Source organism: Furipterus horrens, unplaced genomic scaffold (genome assembly GCF_987537825.1).
Source record: "Furipterus horrens unplaced genomic scaffold, mFurHor1.1.pri manual_scaffold_7, whole genome shotgun sequence".
Lineage (NCBI taxonomy): Eukaryota > Metazoa > Chordata > Mammalia > Chiroptera > Furipteridae > Furipterus > Furipterus horrens.
Window position 1 is genome coordinate 115,255,162 of NW_028327177.1, and position 18,603 is coordinate 115,273,764.

Sequence of the window (18,603 nt, forward strand, 5' to 3'; positions counted from 1 at the left end):
CTGCATTTCACATTTAGGTCTGTGATCCATTTTTATTTAATTTGGAAGGATTAAAGTTTGAGCCAGTCTACGTTTATTTTTTTTGCCTGTGATGCCCAGGTATTCCAGCATCATGTGTTGGAAGGACGACCTTTGCTCCTGGAGCTAGCTTTTAATACAACATTGTATGTAAAATATAAAATTCCTGTAAAGCAGATGTGATACTATTTGCACTTCTGGGTGAAAGGTGTTCATATTCTAGATTGTCTGATAATAATCACAAAGAAATACACAAAGAGAATTCAGGATCTATTCTTTTGACTGAGGTTTGGGGGCAGGCAGGGTCAAGAGCTAAGATCATTAAAACAAGGAGAAAAAAAAAACCTCAGGCTTCCTAGGGTTATCAGAGTTGATGAGGTGTGTAAATGCCAGGCAGCTAAAGAAAACAATATCTCTTCTCTTGCAGGATTCTTTCCTATTTATAAGAAAGGTATAAGAAAGTCATCATTTCCACTTTCCCTCAACTCTTCTTTCAATTTCCTCTATCTAGGCATTACAGAGACTAGCTATGAAGCAGACTATCTGTGAATGTAGTAGGCATCTTTCATTGAATTTCATGGATTGATCACCACATATCCCAATGTACTGAAGTGAAAATCCTGTTCAGATACTAAAATGCTAATCTTAAATTCAGAGCATTTGTTAACAATGAATGTATGCAAATATGAAAGTGATCCACAGGTAGGTTTTACTTGTAATTTCCATCCAAAAATATTTTTTTAACTTATATTATGAACATTACTTTGAAGTTTTCCAAGGTGAATCGGCACTGCTCCTTCCTATCAGAAATAGCTTACTTAGGCCAAAAAGGAAATTCTGCTACTTTATGGGGGCAGGGGTGCTTTTTAGCTCTGAAAACACCGAACATACTGAAGGAAATTTTAAAGCTCTAAATAAATGAAAAGACATCCCTTGTTCATGGATCAGAAAAATTAATATTAAGGTGGCAATACTCCATAATTGATTCACAGATTCAATGCAATCCCTATCAAAATCCCAGCTGCCTTTTTTGTAAAATTGACTAGCTGACTCTAAAATTCAAATATAAACGCAAGAAATCTAGAACAGCCAAAATAACCTTGAACTTCAAAGTTCCCAGTTTCAAATGTAGTCCAAAGCTATAGTAATCAAGAGAGGATGGAACATACATAATAGGCATATAGGTCAATGGAATAGAATTTAGAGTTCAGGAACAAACCTTTACATTTATATTTATGGTCAGCTGATTTTTGACAAGGGTGTCAAAACAATTCAGTGGGGAAAATAATCTTTTCAATAAATGGAGAAATAATCTCAATAAATGGTGATGGGGCAACTGGATATCCACATGCAAAAGAATGAAGCCAGATCCCTACTTCATACTGTATATAAAAATTAACCCAAAATCAAAGCTATAAAACTCATAGAAGAAAACATAGGAGTCAATCTTTGAGAACTAAGATTAAGTAACATCTTCTTATATAATACCAAAAGCACAAATGGAAAAAGAAAAAAACAGATAAATTGAAAATCATCAAAATAAAAAACTTGCCCTGGCAGGTGTGGCTCAGTGGATTGAGTGCCAGCTTGCAAACCAAAAGTTGCCAGTTCCATTCCCGGTCAGAGCACATGCCTGGGTTGCAGGCCAGGTTCCTGGTTAGGGGTGTGCAAGAGGCAATCTTTGATGTTTCCCTCCCTCTCTTTCTCCCTCCCTTTCCCTTTCCCTAAAAATAAATAAATAAATATTTAAAAAAGAACAAAAAAACCGAAAACAAAAAAACTCTGTGCTTCACAAGATAGCATCAGGAAAGTAAAAAGATAGAAGAGAGCACCAGCTTGTGTGGCTCAGTGGATTCAGAACCAGCCTGCGAATTGAAAAGTCACTGGCTCAATTCTCAGTCAGGCAGGGCACATGCCTGGGTTGTGGATGAGGTCCCCAGTTGGGGGCATGTGAGAGGCAACAGATCACGTGTTTCTCACATGTTTCTCTCCCTCTTTTTCACTCCCTTTCCATCTCTCTAAAAGTAAATAAATAAATTTTTTTTAAAAAGATAGAATAGAGCCCTGGCTGGTGTGGCTCAGCGGATTGAGCACTAGCCTGCGAACCAAAGGGTCACAGGTTCAATTTCAAGTCAGGGCACATGCCTGGGATGTGGGCCAGGTCCCCAGTAACGGATGCACAAGAGGCAACCACACACTGATGTTTCTTTCCCTCTTTCTTCCACCTTCCCCTTCCCTCTAAAAAAATAAATTAAAAAAAAACAGAATAGAGAAAATATTTGCAAATCATATATATCTGATAAGGGATTTGTATTCAGAATATATAAAGGACTCTTCACAACTGAACATTAAAAGGCAAATAACCCAATTAAAAAATGGCCAATGATTTGAATAGATATTTCATGAAAGATACACAAATAAGTCAAGGAGCACATGAAAAGACACTCAACACTTGGTCATAAGGGAAATGCAAATCAAAACCACAATGAGATACTACTTCATAGCCACTGTGATGGCTAAAATGAAAGAAAAAAAGAGAGACAATAACAAGTGTTAGTAAATGTGGAGAAATCAGAATCCTCATAATACATGGTTGGTAGGATTACAAAATGCTGCAGTCAAAAGGAAAAGTTTGGCTCTTCATCAAAAAGTTAAACACCAAGTTACCATATAATGCTACATAACACTCCTGGGTATATACCCAAGAGAACCGCAAATATAGATTCACCCATAAAATGAATGTTCACATTTATAGCAGCACTATTCATAGTAAAAAAAAAAAAGCTGAAAACTACAAATATCCATTAACTGATGAATGGATAAAGTAAAAGTGGCATATCTACGGAACAGAATATTATTTGTCAATAAAAAGAAATGAAGAACTGACATATGCTACAACATGGATGAACCTTGGAAACATTTTGCTAAGTGAAAGAAGCCAGTCACAAAAGACTACATATTGTATGATTCCATCTACATGAGATGTCCTAAATAAGGAAATCCAGAAACTGAAAGTAGATTAGTAACTGCCAGATGCTGGGAAGAGGGGAGAAGGAAAGTAATTGCTAATATTGTATTTTTAGAGGAGATTTGGGGGGGGGGGGAGGGCAGTTATGAAGGTGCTCTGAAAATGGTTAGTGGAGGTAGTTCAAAACTAAGAAAAAAGCCCTAAGTTATACATTTAAAAAGGATGAATTTGAATTTTATGTTGTATAAATTATATCTTATTAAAGCTATTAGAAAAACAAAAAAGTTTCAAGGTATGAACAATGGAGGCAAGGAATTGTGCTGAGAGAACAGAAATAGTTCTGCTCCAAACTATTATTAAAAAGGATTGTCTTAAGTCTTAGTCACTACTAAGAATACAAAAAATTTTTTCCATACCTGAGACCTATGTAATTTTATTAATCAATGTCACTCCTATAAATTCAGCAAAAAAGAAAAAAAAATTTCTGATGATCATAATTACTGACAAGCTCACAAATCAGAAAGTATTAGAGTAAGTTTGTTCTTTAGAATTAAGGCATTAGCATACTATAACTGTATTAAAAACAGAAGTTAGGTATATTATGATGATCAGAGCAATCTACCACTTGAGAAAAAAATAAGAACATTCAAATATACTATCTTTTTTAAGGCTGCTTAAAGACCTAGACTCATATTACCCTGGATATGCCAATTTTCTAACTTTGCTCAATGAAATTAACTGAAGAAAAAATTTCAAGATAAGTATTCTACAAAGATATCAATTATGCCCTCTATTTTAGGAACTCATACAATTGAACTACTAAAAGGAACAAAATTAAACACTCAAATCTTTCAAAATCATAGTTAGTTTGCCAACAAAAACCAGAAACACTACAGTATTCAGAAGTTGCACCATTCTTAGAAATTACTACACTATTACCTAAAAATGAAAAGAACAAAAATTAAAGGTATTTATTGGCTTTGTGCTCATATCATGGTTTATCTGAGGCCTAATCTGGAATAATGTAGTCACCTACTTGTCAAAATGTAGCACACTTATTTTAATCACTACTATTCAAAAGAACCAGAGACTAAACTTGTTTTTTCTAATGGTCAAGAAGAGCTATTCATTGAATACTCAATGTATTTAAGGCATAACTAAACCTTCACACACTTCTTATCATGTCATTTAATCCTTACAGCAATCTGAGGGGCAGGAATTACCATCCATTTTACAAAGAAGAAACAAAGCATCTTCACCTTGGTCTTACCTGGCAAGCTACTAAAAAATGTCACTGCCCCCTCCCAAGGAAAAGAAAAGATCAAACCCAATTTTTAAATATCATTACACACCTAAAAAAGAGCTCAAAATGGACAACTGGTGAATTTTCTCTGACAGTCAAATGGACATGAAAATGTGTTGACTATACACAGGCTAGTCTCTGGACAATGAAGTTGTGAAGTTAACACTGTTACTACTGCATAATCTCTATTTACCTTTTAATTGTTATTTTTAATTCTTACCAAATTCCTTGCCAAGACAGACACAGAAAACCAGAAATGCCAAAAGAAAGAAGAACAATAATTATTCTACATGTAGCATTTCACATGAAACATGTACAGATGTTTTTCAGCAGAGGGGCTGAATGGCATGACTGACTTACGTGGTACAACTCAAGGTATTGAAAGAGTATTATTTACAATTATACTTCATAGAAACACAGGAAAATAAAACCAACAGAAATACTTACTTTCCCCTCCATGAATGTTTTGTTGTGTAGAAACATGCCAAATCCTTATTTTCCCTGATTATGTTCATTTTGTGCTAAAACCTGAAAGATAAAAAACATAGATAAATTTATAGTATTGTTATCCTTTGAGTTTTTCCTGATTTTCCCATACCATTATTTCTATAGCCTACCATATGGTACTGATTTTAAGGCACAACTTTTCTGTTTTACAATAGGTGTTAAATTACAGGGAATGGCCTCCTTACCTCTCTATCACAGTCTTTAGCATATCATATTGTGACTGTTCTCCATTGCACTGGTTTCCTGGGGGCAAGAACTGCCCTCTATCTAAATATTCCAAGTGTAGACAATCTAATAAAAAATGTTTAAGTAAATGAGTATTTAAATCCCACATTGCCAAACAATGCCTTAGCACAGCATAGGCACTGAAAATGTTTGCCAATTGCCAAACCAATTTGAAAGGTTTTTGTTGTGGTGCTAAATGCCAGCAACAAAATAAGTAAGTAAATAAGTAAGATTTAACAATAAAACAATAAAATAATGCATGTCTGTAAAAAAATCTAAAATGTTCATAAATAATCTTTCATCCTAGCATCCGAATTATTCTAGTCTTCCATCTCTTTAGGAAAAAATAGGTGTTGTTTTTTAAACAAAATTGAGACTCGTTTCTACTGCTTAATCCATTTTCAGAGGATATAACCTTTCCCCCATGTTATTAAATATTCTTTAAAAAAGAATATTTAAGGCTACATGATATTTCATTGTGTGAACATACTAGAAGAAGTGCAGAAATTGAGAGTATGTGTTTAGAAACTTTTCATAGCAGTTTGGTCAGTGAGCTGCTCTGGGTAAACAGGATATAGAACGGTTTAGGACTGTCAAACTTGTGTGAAGAATCACACATGGTATGGTATGAGCTTCCTACCAGCCTCAGGCAGAGGGACCAAGTTATGTGCAATATTTTACAATCAGTTGATTAGTTTTTTTACTGTAATCCTGAAGTATATAAATCCCAGAACCCACTTATTTCATTAAAAAATTCAAATTTACATAATTTTACCGGATAAATTGTTTGAACTGGCTACTAATAAAAGACCGATAAACTTTGAAAATACTGTATTATTTGCTTCATTCTGAATAGAAGTTTAAAATGAATATGGCCATTTATTTCTTCTTTTGTGACCTGGCTATTTTTTCCTACCCTCAATAATTAGAAATACACTCTAAAAATATTTTAAGATTCATACTAAAATGTCAATAATACAAAATGAATGGTTGGAACTGCGATTCAATTAAGTTTTTTATGTCTTTATAGACTGATCTAAATTTCTTCAATTAGCAAATATTCTTTTCATAGATTAAAACCATTTTCTTTCAAAAATATTTATAACAGCTCTTTGAAAAATTCACACCATAAAATTCACCCTCAAGTTTTTATTATGTTCAGAGTTCTATAATGAACACCACTATTTTTAGCACATTTTCATCACCCCAAAAAGAATCTCTGCTAGCAGTCACTCCCCATTCCCCTTTACCCCCAGCACCTGGCAACCACTAAATCTACTATATTTTCTGTCACTATGGCTTTGCTATTTTGGACATCTCATATAAATGGAATCATACAAAATGTGGTCTTTGTGACTGGCTTCTTTCACTTAGCATAGCATTTTCGAAGCTTATCCATGTTGTGGTATGGATTAGTTTCCTTCTATTGTATATATAATACTACCTTCTGTTTATCCATTCATCAGTTGATGAAAGTTGGTGTTGCTTCTACTTTTTGGATATTTTCAATCACACTGCTCTAAACATTTGCTTTGTGTGAACATGTTTTCATTTCTCTTGGGTATATACCTGAGTGGTAAAAAGATTTTTAAAGACACCTGTTTTGAAACTGCTTTCTTCATTCCTCTTACTTGTTTTTATATTAGCAAATTAGTGAAGACCTCTGTACTCTAATGTAGAAGGCTCTTCTAGGTATCTACATGGCTCACATCTTCACCTCAAATCAGTGTTCAAATGTCAACAAGGCCTACCCTAATCATCTTGTTTTAAATGGTAATCACCCTCCTCATTCTTCACTCTCTGTTCTGCTCATTTTTCCTCCATGGCATCTTTCATTTCATAGTTTAATGAGCAATTTATTATATTTATTATTCATCTAACCCTACTAAAATATCCAGAGAAAGGTATTTTTGTCTGTTATACATATACATAATCTCCAGAGCCTACAAGAGTGCCTGACACAAAACAGATGCTCAGTGAATATTTGAGTGACAATGAAATGCAGAAATCCCACAGGAAATTCTGATGTGCACTTCACACCTGATGTTCTAAGAGGTACTCCCGAATAAGGTTTTGTCAGACTTCCTGGAAAAGCATTAATTCACAGTCTGAGGAATAATAAGAGAACCACAAGTAACAGCAAGTTTAGAGAAAGCTTTATTGTTATCAGAGAAGAAATTTCTCTTAACAGTCAACGGACAACTTCCTCCAAGTATGTATGGAGACAGCTAAATATAGTCCTGCCAACTGGTGGTGTTTTGTCTCTCTCTTTTTTTTCCTGGACTGTCTATCTGGACACAGGAAACTTATTAAAGCAGCAAAACATTATCCCCACCTTCTGAATCATTTGCAGCAAATGATATTGCTGAAATGAAATAGAGGATCTCTGAGAATGTGCCCCAAAAGTGAAAAATATAGGTCTACAGGTATTTTCCCCTTCCAGTTATACACTATAACTGAAGGCTTAGAACAATGGAAGAAAAAGGAGAACAGAAAAGGTGAATGACTGATATCAAAGAATGGAATTTGGATTCCTAGTCCACAGTTTAAGATACCAGAATGACTGACTCTGTACTAAGGGCCTATCTTGAGAAAACTGATAAGGAAGAAAACGTGCTTGAGTGAAGACTTACTAATATTATAAGAAACTTTAAAATTAAAATGAAAGTGACAGGAAAATAATAGTTTTTCAAATGACAGCCACAAAGAATTTAGGATATTACGCAGAAGGAATAAACAGATGCCTAATAAACCCTGAGGGATTGAGGGGTGGGGATGGCCGGGATGGGAAGAGAAGGAAAATAATCTCACAACAACAAGCAAGTTTAAGAATACAAAAACAACCACCCAAGAATGACCTCATAGGTACCACTGATTTGGGGGACTATGTAATTCAAACAGATCTTTCAGGAGGAGAATAGAAATTTACATCAAGAAGGCTTATCTACAACTTTTTGGAGACCTATCATCTTGGATGTGATGAAAGTGTCAGATTCCAGACAGTTCTTAGGTTTAATAGATAAAAGGAGAGAGGGAGAGAAGATACAACACATCAATATAAAATTAAACAACTATAAGACATACAAATTGGCCAAAATGTATACAAAAAGATGTTCAATGTTGCCATCAGGGAAATACAACTCAAAACCACAAGGTATCACCTCACACCTATTAGGACGTAGAGAAATAGGAACCCTTGTATACTATTGGTGGGAATGCAAAATGGTACAGGTGCTATGGAAAACAGTCTTAAAATTCCTCAAAAATTAAAAATAAAACCACCATATAATCTAGCAATCAAACTTCTGGATATTTATCCAAAAGAACTGAAATCTGATTTCAAAGAGACAGCACTCATATTGATGGAAGCATTATTCATCATAGCCAAGATGTGGAAACAACCTAAATGTCCATCAAGGAATGAATAAAGAAAAATATATATAAAAAGAGTACACACACACACAATGGAATTCTATTCACCCTTAAAAGAAGAAGGAAATCCTGCAATATGTAACACCATGAGTGACCCTTACAGACATTTTGCTAAGTGAAACAAGCTACTCACAGAAGGACAAATCTGCATGATTCCACCTACATGAATTACCTAAAATTGTCAAACTCACAGAAGCAGAGAGCAGAATGGTGGCTGCCAGGGACTAGGGTGAGAGGGAAATGGGGAATATGGAAGGTGAATACATTCTAGAGATCTGCTGTACAGCATTGTGCCTACAGCTAACAGTACTGTACTGTACACTTTCAAAATCTGTTAAAGAGGATAGACCTCCTGTTCTTACCACAAAAAAATAAAATTAAAAAAAAAAATAAAACTATTGACTACTTGGCCCGTTAGATGAAATACTGTATTCTTGATGCAGATTACTATGCTGACAGAAAAATACAATGTAGAATTTAAAAAGTACTTCAATTCTCTGGAGTACTGGAGTCAACAGAAGTTTCTATGGCTAAATTCAAGCACACCTGTCAATGGTCTGTACTGTTTTAGAAAACAGTAAGTGGTATCGCTACTCTGCACCCATCCCTGAATAACCACCACCGCAAAAGGCTAGCAAATGAAAAGTGCTGTTCCTGGTAGAAAATTATTCCTCTATCTGAAAAGTTTGCTTTCTTTCAGCCATGTTATATGTAAGTGGAGGTAAGAGAAGGAGATATTCGCCTAAGTAGCCAAGTCAACCTCAGAAACAATGGGGTAATTCAAGGATATTAATAAGTGTCCGCATAGATTCAAAATGGATATTGCTTTTCCATTTTGAACGCTCAGTAAAGATTACTCCTAAGAGTGGGAAGGCTAGGTGACCCTAACCAAAAAATTTGACATGTCCTGAAATTATGCAACAACTACTTTGTACTGAGTACTAATCACATATTAATGATTATGCTAGGCATTTACCACACTTTTATCTACCTCATTTTATCTCCATAACAACGCCATGATACATGTATGATTATCCCCATTTGAGTGACAAGAAAGTTGAGTTAGAGAAAGTAAATCACTCTCCAAGGTAACACAGCTAGTAAGTGGGTAGACCAGCCTTTGTACTCAACCTGCTTAACTGTATACTCTATGTACTTAACCTAAACTATAATACCTTCCCTCAAATTTAGGAAATCAAAGTAAATTCCTTCCGGCAATATAATTTAGATTTATCATTTGACAGCACATTCCTAGATTAACTAAGAACTAATTCCAATTATTTATCTTCTCCTGGAAATATGATTAAGTACTTGTTGGCAACAACTTTGAAATCCACAATTTCAAGTGGTGAAACAAATTACCATACTCAACACAGGACAAAAAATAAAAGCAAAGCCTCCAATGTTGAAACTCAGCCATCTAAAAGTAAACTTTAAAATATTTCCATCTATTGCCCTAGCCAGGTAGCTCAGTTAGTTAGGGCATCATGTGATAAAACAAAATTGCAGGTTCAACCCCAGGTCAGGGCATATACTCATACAAGAATCAACCAATGAATGAATAAGTGGAACAACAAATCGATGTTTCTCTCCCCCCGCCCTTCTGCTCTCTCACATCAAATAAAAATTTTAAAAATATTTCCATCTATAAATTTTAAAAAAATTGTAAACAAAGTGTTCAAAACAAACGTGATGATAGAAATTTGCTACCAGTATGTGATTTCAGGATAATCTTTAAAGAAAGTTCAACAGAAAACCACTATTTTAATTAGCATAGAACTTTTAAAGTAACAGATTAATGAAACCTGAGGCTGGGAACTACTTCCTGACAGTATATTAACCTTTCTAAATTACTAAATTTTCAAGTAAATCTATTTTAAATCCTCAGTAAAACCTCAACTGCTTTCTGATAAAAGTCATTTCATATAATGAAGGTATTGGTCTGGAAACTGTATTAACCATGAGGATACTTCTAGACACAGTTAACTCACTACTGGATAATGGCAATGCACAAATATCAGGAAAATGCAGAAAAATGACAATATTCATACTGACTATGTATCATTCAAACTGAGACTTGGAACAACTTAGATTTCATTTCCTTGACTTCGCCAAATGTCTCACTTCAAATTCTCAAAGATCTACCCATCTTTTTAATGAGAAAAGCTCAAGTTTACATGAAGATTTTAACTAAATCACACTGAAAATATCTTCAATTTTTGGAAGTCAGCTTCAGTTTTCACTAAAACACCAACAGAACTTTTTGCAACTTCTCAGTTTGTCCTTTTGAGAGAACTGTAGTAAGGGTTAAAAAGTCAAATTCAGGGCAACATAGACATTTTGGCTAGATTCATCTTTTTCAATGAATTCCTTAGCTTCATGCTTTCGAACAACACTTTACATTCTCACATTATCTAATTTATGACTGGCAGTAAAACGGACAATCCATTTAAGTTCATTTATGGATAAAATGAGAATGATCTTGTATAAGTTGTATTTTACACAAAATTGAAGTTGTTTTTACACAAAATTGTGGGATTTGAGAGTCCACTGAGCAGAAGCCTATGTCAAATTGACACTAAGAACAAAAAATAAGGTGAAAGGACTCAACATCACAGGTTCCCAAGCAAATTATAGCTGTGCTATAAGCAAAAGAATCTGCATACAGAGAAAAATTAGGTGTATGTGCATGGCTTATGTTAATTAAGTAAAAACTTGAACAGAACACTCATTTAGCCAAGAATGAATGAGTGTACTCATAAAAATAATATATTAGTGAATGAAGAAAATGGCATTAATGAAAGCTATATATGCTCTCCCGTCGGCAGCCGTCCGTCTCGAGAGACGATGGTGTAGCTTCTTAAGAGTCTATCTGTACCACCGAGAATGGCTGTGCAGTCCGACTCGGGAGTGACATCGTATCTGTCTCCTCCCGTGTTGAATCGACATCTTGCGATGACCAAGTGAAACTGATTTTTACACAAATATGAAAACTTCCTGAAAGCAGGTATGATACTAATTTTTCCACTGAGTCCACAGAGGAAAGAATAAACTCATCATTAACTTTGCTCTCAAGTAATGAATTAAAAACACAAGTTTGTCTGGAAATGCATTAAAAACAAAAATGGATAGAAAGATAGGTATTAAAGCAAGTATAGTAAAATGCTAACATGAAAATTTTGGAGGTGAGTGTATGGTTGGGTGTCTAATGTAAAGCTCTTTCAACCTGGCTGTAGGTGAAAACAGTAATGTTGGGGAAAACTGCCTGTGCCTTTATTTTCTAACCTAAATCGCCTAAACTAGACACGCTTTTTCCGCTACATTGTAAAACTACATCTGGAAATATGGTAGACATGGAAAATATGATAGGAACTAATATACACGTATTAACTTACTACTTCCTCATATAGGAATGTCCTACTGAAAATGCAGGGGTGGGGAGAATCATTGCTAAGAAAAAAGCTAGTCCTTTGTGTAATTTTGAGTAATAACTAATAAGAGAATTCCTTATTACTGGCTTCTTAAAGACCTACTTTTTTTATTTGTAACTGGATTCAAAATCCGAGTGAATCATATCACCAGGTTAGTTCAGTTTCAAATAAAAGGTAAAAAAATAAAAAGTTAACAGAACATTAATGTTTACCCAGGTTAAAAAGCTACAACTAGACTGTCTTAGATAGAATGTGCTGTGTATGGGGAAAAACTGTTATAAACTTTAACCTTCTTTTTTTAGTGATCAGCTTCATGTTTTAATATATTATATAATTCAAGTATAGGCCAAAGCATTTCATTCTAAGTAATCAATATGTGTAATGTGTACAATAACCTATGTTAAAGAGCTATAAAATAGATCACAAAGTAAGATTTTAGTATATCCCATCTTAGCTCTCTTGCTGAACCCCATAACTCCAAAGATAATGTTGGTAGAGAAAGCCAATGGTAATATCAAATTTAAGATGACAATTATATCTCCAAATAATCACTCAGAAGTTATAATATTGAAATGTTTGCATTCCCTGTCATTTTTTAAAATACTTCTACCACCATATGGTAGGACAAACTTATCTAAGATATTCCCAACCCATTCCTTTTTTAAAAATCTATTTCTTTCCACTTAGAAACTAAATATATATTCATGAAATTAAAGGGCAAGAAAAATTCAAAAGCAACCCCTATATCTGAACACTTTTAATAGTATCTTAATGAGGAGAGGGGCAAACATACCACAGCAGTAATTTTGTTGGCCTTATCTATTTAATATAAATCAAATATTTCTTCATATTTTAATTGTATGGATGCTGATTTCATCTGAGGGAATAATTCTTATATTTCACAAAATAGACATGTATCTGTTGTAAAACAAAATTAAGTTTCCAAGAAGCATGATGATGAGTCTTCCCTTTCCAGAACTTAAAAATGCCTTGAAATATTTACTTGAAAAAAACCTAAGAAATGTGTTCTCTTAAGCAAGTCTGTGAAATCAATGCTACTGATCATTTACGTATTTTTCTTTGTACACATTCTCGAAACTTTATTTAAACTCAATTTCTATTTCATTTTATTTTTGAAGCTAACTTGACTTATGTAAGAACAAACTGTACTAGTTCAATAAGCTCATCAAGTCACAAACAAGAACCTAATAACCTTGCTCTATTATGGTAAATAGAAAATAGAATGTATTGGGTAAAAGAGATTTTCAATTACCATATTTAAACATGTATGTAGCTCTTTTTCTATCACTATAGTAATAGCAAAATGGGGGACAAAATTGCCTAAGCATATAACAAATGCAACTTAAAGTTTTATACTGAGCATCTTACTATCCAAACATGGTTCTCTTTATACTTAAGACAAGGAGTTTAAATTGCTACAATTCCCCTTTCAACCAATACAAATTACCAATACATAGGTTTCTAGGTTGGTTCCGAAATAGCTCTATTATTTTTAATTCTTCCATAGTGCGTCACAGTTTACAGAACACTCCCAAATCTATCAGTTAACCAAAAAAAATGAAAATCCCACTTTAAAAATTAAACTCAGAAGCTCTAAGGTTTGTGGGTGGGTTGGGGGACCTGGGAGAATGGCTTATATATTCTAAGATTTGATAAGCACCCAAAATATATTCTGTACCTTGACTAGAAGTTTGAGGAAGAGACACACCTCATAGGACTAAATGACTAAGGAATACAAGTTGAAATCCATGTATAAAATTTTCAATGTTAATGTAATTAGTACAGAATGTATTAAACATTAGAAAAAGTCTCCTACACTCACAACCTTATCAAGCCTTCAATAGTTTCTGACAACTCTACTTAGCAAAATCAGAACATCAATTATTTTATCAATTATTTTAGACTGCTTTAGAGGTTTTGTTTTCAATCTGTTCATCATGAGGTCAAATTCTTACTGATCAATTGCAAAGAGATATTGCCAAAGGGCATGTGCTAAATATGTGAACACTCCTTAGGCAGTGTGATCTACTTCTAAGGCAACGTAAAGAGTCTGAAAATATAAAATCCCACTGAGTTTAAGGCTATTTAGAGATTACTTTCCTCATAAATGGTACATAAAAGTACAAGTAAAAGTGAAATAGGCAGTCTGTTGAATAAAGTTAAGAGCATCTTAAAAGAACTACTAGCAAATTAAATGTTTATCTTTACTGAATGAACCCCCACTTAAATGTGCCTTTGCACAGGTAACTGTCTTAAGTTAGCAAAAATGATCACAACCATGTTTGTTTAAGTTACTTAGGACAAAGATATCCCCTAATCCTGTGATTCTTAAAGGGTTTCCTATAATTAAAAATCGTGATTAAAAACTATGATTGGCATGTGCTGAGCATGTGAACACCGCTGACGCGGAAAAATGTGTTGAAAAACACTGATTAAAATTTTGGATTAAAGTTATGGTTGGGGCCCCTGAAGACACTATTACTAGAAACACTGCTACTATTTAGTGCTAGATACTCCTCAATGTTCAAGACAAGCCAGACTGAAGAACTGTTTTCAATTAACTTTCAAATATCTAAGTAGTCATTCACATAGGTAAAAACCTATTTATAATTAAGTAATCCTAAAGTTTAATTCTATATAAAATATAAATCACAAAGCATGTTTTCCAGTTTAATATACACATAATCTCACCAGAATGCACCCATCATGTAAATTAAGAGATAATACTTTGAATTCTCTTGGATTTTGTTTGACAGTGTCTATATGTCTTCATTTTTTAAAGATATTTTTGCTGTGTTTTTCTTTCAGTACTTTGAAGTTACCATTTGTCTCCTTGCTTGCATGGTTTCTCTGCTGTAACTTTTATCTTTGTTTCTCTGTATTTAACGTTTCTCTTTTCTTTGGCTACCTTCAAGATTTTTTGTCCTTTGTTTACATCAATTTGAATATAGTATATCTAGGTGTGTTTTGCCTGCATTTTGGGGGGCCAGGTATTTACCCTGCTTAGTGTTCTTGAAGCTTCTTGGATCTGTGATTTGATGCCCAACATTAATTTTGGAAAATTCTGTATTATTTCCTCAAATATTTCAGTATTTCTTCTCTATACGTCTATGGGATTCCAATTGTGTGTGTGTGTATGTGTAAAAAATATATAAATGTTTGATATTATCCCCAGCCTCATGGATTTTGTTCTTTAAAACCTTTTGGCCCTGGCTGGTGTGGCTCAGTGGACTGAGTGTTGGCCTGCGAACCAGGGAGTTGCTGGTTCAATTCCTAGTCAGGGCACATGCCTGGTTTGCAGGCCAGGTCCCAGTTGGGGGCATGTGAGAGGCAACCACACATTGATATTTCTCTTCTCTTTTTCCTTTCCTTCTCCTCTCTAAAAATGAATTAAAAAAAAATTTTTTTTTAACGTTTTCATTTCAGCTGGATAATTTCTACTGACATCTAAGCATCCACTGATTCCTTCCTTTGATGTTCAAATCTAGTGATGATCCAAAGGTTTTCTGCTTCTCTTTACTGTGTAATGAAGTTTCTAGCATTTCCTTTTGGTTGTTATAGTTTCCATCTCTCAGCTAACATCACCCATCTAATCTTGAACATTTTCCACTTTTCTGTTCATACCTTTAACATATTAATTGTAGTCAGTTTTAAAAATACCATCTATGTTAATCAAAGTGTAGTTCTGATGATTGCTCTTTTTCTTGGGAATTTTTTTTTTTTGCCTTTTGCATGCCTTGTAATTTTTGTTGAAAGCTGGAAATGTTGTATAAGACAGCAGAGACTAAGGTAAATAATTTTTGTGACTGGAAATGGGCACGCCTCTTCTTTTCTAGGTCTTTAATGCAGGGTGTTAATCTATTTAGGAGTTGTGCTAGGCTTATGATTTGCTGTTGCTATGATTATCCTCAGTATACCACAGGCTTCAAATACCTGGACAATAGCTTGTGGCTCTTGTGGGGGGTTGGTTTACTAAAGCAATGTATCTCTTTGCGCTGTACCTCTTTGCATAATCTGGTTCTGCTCCTACTAGTATTCTGCAGTTACTTGTTATTCAAGCTTCTTAACTTGGTGGCAGGGAATTGGGGGTATAGTCTCTTGTTCTATAATTAACATTGAGTTTTATGCATCCTCTCTATATACCTGGATCTCAGAGGTGTGATTCCCCTGGCTGCAGTTTGCGGTTCAGTGCCCCTTCCCCAGGAAAAGATTCTTTACCTCTTCTTTCGTCTTCCCCCAATTCAATGAATGCTCACCAATAGGGCCAGCAGAGAAACCCTTCTCTCAATAGATTAAGGCTTTTGTTCCACAGAAGACAGAGGAGAAGCATCAGTTTTTGTCCCTCCTGAAAGCTTTGTTGCAGTTCCCCTCCTCTATGTCAGCACCACAACAGATACTTCCTCAGACCCTTTCCAATCTCTTCTAGGAGTACCTAGAGAGGTTTGTGGATAGAGAGATTGGAAGAAGGTATACTGATCCTTCACCATGATGAACTCTTCTTACCAGTGTCCAGTTGTGTCCAATGAAGGTGAATGTCAATTCATGTCTACTCTTTCTCTATTTAAATTCTGGGCCAGTGGTTTTTCTGTGGCCTGAGCTCATTAAAAATTTTCAAAAAGAAAAATAAAAGTTGTGAATTTGAAGTCAATCCAGTTCTTTTTTGTTTTAACAGTGGCAGCAAAGCTTCCTTTTGTCCCAGGGCCAAAGGCAGTGGTTATGTTATTTCTAAACTATATCTGGGTAATAAAAGAGATGCTACAAATTACTTGGAATAAAAATGAGGTTTTTATTGGGTTTGATCAAGTAGAGAAACAATGACTTAAAAGGATCTCTTGCAAAACAACTCCCCTTTAATTACTTCTAAACATTACAGTCAACATTTAGACCTAGAACTATTAGTAGCAACCAAATTTTTGCTACAGTTTGTCTGCATAGCCTTACTTCTACTAGCATAACTTGGACATATTGCAGGTTTGGTTCCAGACCAACACAATTAAGCAAGTATCACAATAAAGTGAGTAGTAATCTTTTTGCTGGTGGAGGATCTTGCCTTCTATTTGTAAAAAACACCACATCTGTGAAGTGCAATAAAGCGAAGTGAAGAAAAAAAGAGTATGCCTTTATTTTACTAATTTTAAGTACTTCAATCAGGGATACAAGTGAAAAGTTATGTGCAATGGAAACTTCGAATTCACCTGTGTAAATAGAACTACTTGAGGAATGCAGCCAAATTACCTAGATCAGTTCTTTTTTATTTCGATCATAATTTAGTATCTATTGAGAACCTAACTGCAGTATCAACCTTTTTATTAATTGTTACAGTCACCTAGACAGCCAACTTCTATTTCTTTATGGATAGTGTTAAGTTCTTACAAATCTCATGCTTTCCACAATTCCATAACTTTTTCACTGATAACGTTCATATTTTGGGGACCATTTACTTACTACTATCACTTTAGAAAAAGAGGACTATCCGTTGCTTCCCAGCAGAATACAAATGGTGGTACTTTCCATGAACCAGACTATATAAAGGTTCTTTACATTTCTCCTAATAAGCTTATGACTCCTCTTTTCCTCCCTTAATATGTTCTACTTCCTATTTCCAAACTAGGAGTATAATGTAATTCTAAACAAGATCTTATGTTTCACAGTGATATTAATAGCAAAACACAAGTTTGAGACATAGGCGCTTAAACACTGTTTCATAGTACATTTAAAATAGTAACAAGATTTCCTGTTATATGGTAAATTAAATTGAACAATCAAGCACTCCCAGAAACCAAAGAATAGTGAAATCAAGTCTTTTAGGATATCAAATTTTTAACAAGTAGTTTCCTAAATTTCCTTTTTAAAAAAAAGTTTTTTAAGGCCACTCCTGTTTCATAGTCCTACACACACAGGATACTGGTAATACCCTACAAAGTATGACCACTTTCCTCAAATTCTGCAGACAGTACTTTCAAACGTAGAACGATAACAGAGCCATAAAGTAAGAAATACAGTAAGGAAGACGAAATCACTGGAGCAGGTCCTGAAGAAATACTATGATACTTTACTTTTTTCCGGAGACACGACTCTCTTAAGAGTCTCAGATAACCCAGGCAACAGTATCAGGTAGAGGCCCTTCCTTTTGAGGGGCATCAGGGCGGGGTCAAAGGGAAAAGCACACGGGGGGCAAATCGTTCCTTTAGGAGACCATGTCCAGTGGAAGGGGTCATATTTTAATTTTTTTCCTCTCCCCAACCAAGCAACCGATAAAGAAAACAATCTCAAGGCATGAGTGGTTAACTGAACACCCTACAGAAAGGAGACAACTTAAGGGAAGGCATTCCCCTTAAGTGAACCAAATCAAATCTGCCTGTAACAGCGACTAAGCCCTACGTTACCTCCCCACCCCAAAGGCCGCATTCAGAAGCAACATCAGAGCAGCAGAGGAAAGGCCACCGTGAATAAGCTAGTGTGCAGAAAGGAAAAGCTTGGGGGAAACTCGACTTTGGAAGAGGAGGAGACAGGAGAAGAAACGACGTGGGTGCTCCCCATTTCCTAACAAAACGAAACAAAACGACATATGAAATATGTCAGAATAAAATTCTAGATACTTGTAATTTATCATTGATAATGTTTGTATAAGTTGCATTAACCTTAAGTAATGACAAATAATTTCATATATCTGAACTTAAAGTATACAATTTAACTTC

General features: G+C 34.7%; 1 protein-coding gene across 1 annotated transcript in view; it reads right to left on the reverse strand.

Moving 5' to 3' along the window:
* Nucleotides 1-18,603, reverse strand: part of DNAJC13 (DnaJ heat shock protein family (Hsp40) member C13) — a 118,832-nt gene that overhangs the window by 99,521 nt on the left and 708 nt on the right. Inside the window, exon 2 of the mRNA XM_090284338.1 lies at nt 4,737-4,817. Coding sequence (XP_090140464.1) covers nt 4,737-4,804 — 68 coding nt within the window. The 5' untranslated portion in view covers nt 4,805-4,817. The remainder of the gene's footprint in view (nt 1-4,736; nt 4,818-18,603) is intronic.